The sequence below is a fragment of the Protopterus annectens genome, chromosome 6.part1 (genome assembly GCF_019279795.1).
Source record: "Protopterus annectens isolate FY-2018-M chromosome 6.part1, PAN1.0, whole genome shotgun sequence".
In the NCBI taxonomy this organism is placed as follows: domain Eukaryota; kingdom Metazoa; phylum Chordata; order Ceratodontiformes; family Protopteridae; genus Protopterus; species Protopterus annectens.
Genome location: NC_056738.1, coordinates 301,839,848 through 301,845,847, shown reverse-complemented (window position 1 = coordinate 301,845,847; position 6,000 = coordinate 301,839,848). Strand labels below are relative to the sequence as shown.

At 34.2% G+C, this 6,000-nt stretch overlaps 1 protein-coding gene across 1 annotated transcript in view; it reads left to right on the top strand.

Annotated features, from left to right (window-relative positions):
* ABCA12 (ATP binding cassette subfamily A member 12) overlaps positions 1 to 6,000 on the top strand; it is a 793,480-nt gene that overhangs the window by 473,448 nt on the left and 314,032 nt on the right. The window contains exon 42 of the mRNA XM_044075367.1: positions 2,394 to 2,709. Within this exon, the coding sequence (XP_043931302.1) occupies positions 2,394 to 2,709 (316 nt within the window). The remainder of the gene's footprint in view (positions 1 to 2,393; positions 2,710 to 6,000) is intronic.

Genomic DNA, 6,000 nt, shown 5'->3' with positions numbered 1-6,000 from the left:
TCTATAGGTCATACAGCGTTTACAAAATCAGTCTTAGAATGTCTTCACATTACCCACCAAATATCTTTTGCTGACATACAGTGCTTGCATATACCACCCAAACATGAGAGTATCACACTCCATTTTTGCATTATTAGTGTTAATTTGAAAACTATCTCATATTAATCATAACACTTTGCAAACACTTCTTAAGAACTCTAGCTCTATGAACCTCTGTACTTCCCATAATGACCATTTCACCTGCATGATTGCTAATCATTTCAGTTTGCAAATGGCACCTTGCTGCCTTAGTTTTAGGTATGCATCTGTAAGAGGACTTCAGAAATTAGACACTGAAAACACTGCTGAGTATATTCATTTCAATGGAACAAGGAAGTCTCTTGTAAAGTTGAGTATACTCATACAGGATACATATGACCTCTGCTTTACTGATGATTATATTCTTGTAGGAAACAGTGAAGTAAATAATGACAGATAAAGCTCTAATTGTCCACTTTCTTTTTCAAAACTTGAACATGGTTATTGACAAAATTTTTGTGCTTCTAAAGTTCAGATTATAGCAATAGTAATGCTAATTACCCACGGTTGGCATGGTTTGGTCCGGTGAAAGCCAACCGTGGTAAATTTAGCATTACCCACACCCAGAAGTGGTTATTGCTATTATGACATTATTTAAGAAAAGAAACTGTTACTTTTCTTAAATAATGGCATAGTATAATGCCTGTTTACTGCCCTTCCGCAGATGTCTGGCATCCGTGGCAGTTCTGATGTACTGCGGCCTGCGCAGTACATCAGAGTTGGCAAAAGCAACGGAGAAAGCAAGATCTCCGTTGCTTTTTTAATCTCGCTATGTTAAATGAGTTTAACATAGCGAGACAGTTAAAATAAGCAACGGACATCTCCGCTGCTTATTTAAAACTGTCTCGCTATGTTAAACTCATTTAACATACGGAGATCTTGCTTTCTTGTTAAATGGGTTTAACATGAGACAGCTTTAAAATAAGCAACGGAGATCTCCGTTGCTCGCTATGTTAAACCCATTTAACATAGCGAGACAGTGTTTAAAAAAAACGAGTTATACTAATGGAAAAAAGTCCGGGCGACCGGACCTTTTTCCATTAGTATAACTCGATTTACAACGGGCATGCTGGCCAATCAGCGTGCACGTTTTGGGGGGATCATGGTATAATAAGTCTTTCTGTCTTTTTGACTGGTCATGAGCTGCTACTTCTGCCTGTCTGCAGGCGTCAAGAATAATTCAATATATCTGGCATATATAAACCTTGCTATTTTTACAAGATGTCCAATTATCTTCCAATGCAGCCTTACCAACAGAAATTAAACAAAACAGTTCCATAAATATACAAAATGACACAATATTTTACAGAATTTCAAAACCAATATTCTCAGAAAATTTCTTGGTAATACTGCCACCAGTTACAAAAATTAACAAAAGAAGAACACGCTTTACCCTTACAATAAGCCCATCTTTAAAAAGCATCATCTAACTGACCAGTCACTGTACCAAAGCAGATACCATACAGTTTACAGATCACCCTTAGCATTCATAAATCATTAAGATAATACATAAACCATCAATCAGATATATTGCAAGCTAAATAATTAAAGTATCCACTTGAAATAAATAATTAGAGGCATTTCCTTTGTAAATAGATACACAGTCAGTAAATAAATTGCACAAAGATTTGGAAAATGAATAGAAAATGTTCATAAAAATCTTTTTAATACTTGAACTAGAAACTATCTGCTGCTAGATAAAAGTTATACTACAAACTTTCTGTCATTGTTCAATCCCAAGCTGAGAAAATTGACAAAATAAAATGAAAGAGAGCTAGTCAGAGATCAGCACAAAGTCTGTTTTGGAATAATTTCTTTAGATTTAATTTGGTTGAACATGAAACATATCTGTATAAATATGTTTTTGCTGAAAAGTAGCTTTCTCAGAATCGAAAAAGGTATCTGCCTCCAGTAAGAATATGTTGCTTATTTCCTAAGATCAAAATGCAACTGTGAATTCCATAGATATCAGTCTCATTTTTGTAAATACTGTTTTATGTCTTATTGAACAAGGGGGTCCAGGGTTGGTAAGCAATGTTCATATTTACAGATTCAGCAGTTTGCTGACCTTCTCCTGCTTGTAAACACATTCTTATTTGTCAGATTTTGGTCTACTTTTACTACACATCTCTCAACCACTAGAGCCCTTATACCGCACTTCAAAACTGAAAAAAGTTACTTGTTAGATATTCATTATCTTTTCATGGTCACGTGACTTTTAATGCAATATTTTCTTCCAGGTATCATTTTATATTTCCTCAAAATAATACATTGCTTTGATCATGTGACATTCAATGCAATATTTTTTCTTCCAGGTATAATTTTTGATGTGCCACAAAATAATACAACACAAAAATCATTACCATCAGGACAAACAAAACTACCCAAACTGGTAAGATACACCATCAGATCCAGTCTTTTGAGTTCAATGAGAACAAATTCCATCAAAGATACATACTGGAGCCCAGGACCTCAGAATTCAGGAAGCAAGAATCAACTTTATAACAAAGGGTTTATATACCTGCAAGAATCCATTGAAAGAGCAATAATTGCCCTACAAACTGGCAAAAATATTGATGGAATAGCGACACAGATTCAACCTATGCCCTACCCTTGCTACATCTCTGATCGGTAAGAAAATCTTAATAAGCTTGCAGAAAAAAAGTACAGTAGATAAAAATAGCAGCATGTGTTACAGATGCACAATGATTTATGTACTGTACTTCCTTTTCTCTATATGGAAGCAGAAAAATTTATTGGTTTACAGAATTATGCTGTAATACATAAAATTCATGAAACAGGATTCACCAGGAGTGGACATGAGACATTTCAGGGAAGGAAAATATCTGTGTTTTGCCAAAAACTCTTTTTACCTTCTTTATCACAAGATATTGAAGTAGATTTGGATGCGCTTGAAATAAATCACTGTTCAGGTGTACGAATACTTGCATGCCCCAAAGAAAAATAGATTTGTACTTTTTATTGATTGATAAATACCTTCGCTTATTTATTTCAGTGAATTAAGATTTGCATATGTTTGTTTGTCAAAACAAAATCCAGTAAATATTGTTTGATGAGTTTTTAAATCATGCTTGCATGCATAAGTGGTATTTTAGCAATGCCTTCCACTGCAACACACTGTCCCCTAAACCTGCAGCAGATATTCCGCCATCTTTGGCTGTTTAAATTAAGACAGAGGCATGGGATTATAATACTTTTTCATATCTTAAATAATTGTCACTAGAACTGTAGAGCTGCATGGAACAGGATAGCAGAATTTTCTAAACTTTGCTGTCAAAGAATGTGATTTACTAATGATTGCTTTTACAAACTGTATTTATTTTTTTCTTGAAACTTTATAACTAGTTATGGAGGTTGGCATAATGGTTAAGGTGTCTACCTCTCATAAAAGAGTTACAGGGTTTGATTCTCCTTAATGGGTAATTGGCTAGGCTTAAAATGGTCCAGAAGGGCACCCAGCCTAGCATTTACCTAATATGTACATACATCCAGCTCAAAGAATGGTGAAAATCTTTTATAGCAACCGTTCATTCAATATTGTCATATGGATATTACCTTTTTAGTTACAGCTGTGATAATTATTTCCATCATTATTCTAATTAGCACAAGCCTTTACCATGCTGACATTTCTCATCCTAGTTTGCAATAGCATATACAGATGAATTGTTTAATCATCCATGTTGATTGAACCTGTCAAATCACATACAGGCATTAAATTTGATCTTTATACCATCTAAGAACATTGCTTTAAATATGCTAATATACAAGCAATTAAGATTCTAGCTGTCTGTTCAGTTCCACAAAGCATCTCAAATCTATTGTTGTCATTCTTCAACTACAGCAAATAATACATTGGTACAGTGAGATAAATATTTTTAGATTCATGTAGTATCTAAGAGAATAAATCTTCACTTTTTACATTACATTTCAATTGACATACTAACAGAAAAAAAGTAAAGACCCCTCCTAATCTACAACTGGGTTCAGTTCTCTATAGTATCAATAAAATCATAACCTTTACATCTTTAATACTTAATTATGTTGCTTCTTTCCAACGCTGTAATTAACCTTTTACTAGCTTACAAGTAAACCAGTGCACATCCTGTTCTCTTACAACATCTTACTTGAAAACCACACTTTCAACACCCCAGCTAATCCCTTCATGGACACGTCATCATCCTGGTGTAACCAGCTAACATCTTCATTATCACAACTTACAAATCTTGCTATTAATTTAAATGTGTAATCAATTTATATTTGAAAACATGAGGTTTCATGGAAAGAAGCTTGTACTATTTCTTTTAGAAGTTATTCACATAATGTCTTATTCTTAGAGAGCATCATAAGATAATTTAGTCATGCGCATCAGATGATGTTCATGTGAATAAGTCACCCTCATTACTTTATCTTCTTCTCACGTCACTTTTTTTTCTGTACTTATGAAGGCTCTAAAAATATTATACATTCATAGTAGTCACACTTGGTCAGCTCAGCTACACCACTATTAACATACGTCCTCTAATCATCCATTATTTACCCTCATCAGTCTGTTACATGCCTGTGCTTCCAGCAAAAACAAGCCAGGTCTGTCCATTAGCATAACCAACAGAAAACTTGACCCAAAGTAATAAAAATGGAAAAGATAAAAGAAGTAATTTTTCCATTCTCATTTTAGAAGAAGATTATTGCATAAGTTACAGTATTGAAATGTCATGCTGTCCTCCAAATTCCTACCTTCTTTCTTTTAGAAATGAGAAACAGCCCAACTCCTACTGGCTATCATTAAACATTTGTTCATGTTTTACCTTTTCAGGTACAGAATTAAGTTAAATACTCATGTATCAAATATCAGTCATAAAATGTTCCCCCTGATAAGGACAGCCATCAAGCTATCTAAACAAAATAATTAACGCACCAAAAGGATAAGTAATACACACACAATCATAATCACGCCAGGAATTGTCCAACGTAACACTACTGTATAATGACAATCCACTCAAATAAATGTTTGTGGTTAACAGCTATATAACTAGTCTTCTTGTAATGTCTGTTATAGATTCAAGAGCTTACTACATAATGCCAGTCACACTGGAACTGCCATATCAAATAATCTGTATACCATAAAAATAATAAAAAAGTCTCTTTACCGAATTCCGTTATATTTAAACTATACTTAGATTTAGCTTACACATTGTCTGACAAATCCTAACACACCCCTAACCTCATCAACATTCCAACAAATCCTTTGTAGTATAGATATCTCTTGATATCAATTGAAATACTTGAGTTAAACTCACTAATAGCCTTTTTCTGAATGCTTCTTTGCAATGTATTGGGCTAAGAGTGAATAATGAATATAAACTCCACTAGAGTAGATAAAGAGTTGTCCATTATGGAACATCCCACTTCAAGCACTCAGCAGCATTTATATACTTGATTATTAACATATTTTATCTGGAATGGTAATATAAAATCAAACAATCTACTTTAATCATCATAAGAATAGTAGAAATGTAATGGGAGATGGTTTTATAAGCATTTTTCATGCAAACTCCCACTTAACAGTGTATACAGTACACCATTGGGTCTATATCACATAATTGAACTTCCAACATTTCGAACACCATAAGTTCAAACTTGGAAGATCGAACTGTGATAACATCGAAACTGTAGAATGTTCTGAAAAACAGACACACACAACACAAGCACCCCAAAAACCGTATAAACCTACACTATACCTTACATACACAACTATCTATGCACTAACCTTAACCAAAACCCTAACCCTAAGGTCCGTCATTATCACACACTTACCTTACCCACGCCCTAACCCTAAAGTCCGTCACTATTGCACACTTACCTTACCCGCACCCTAACCCTAAAGTCCGTCACTATCGCACA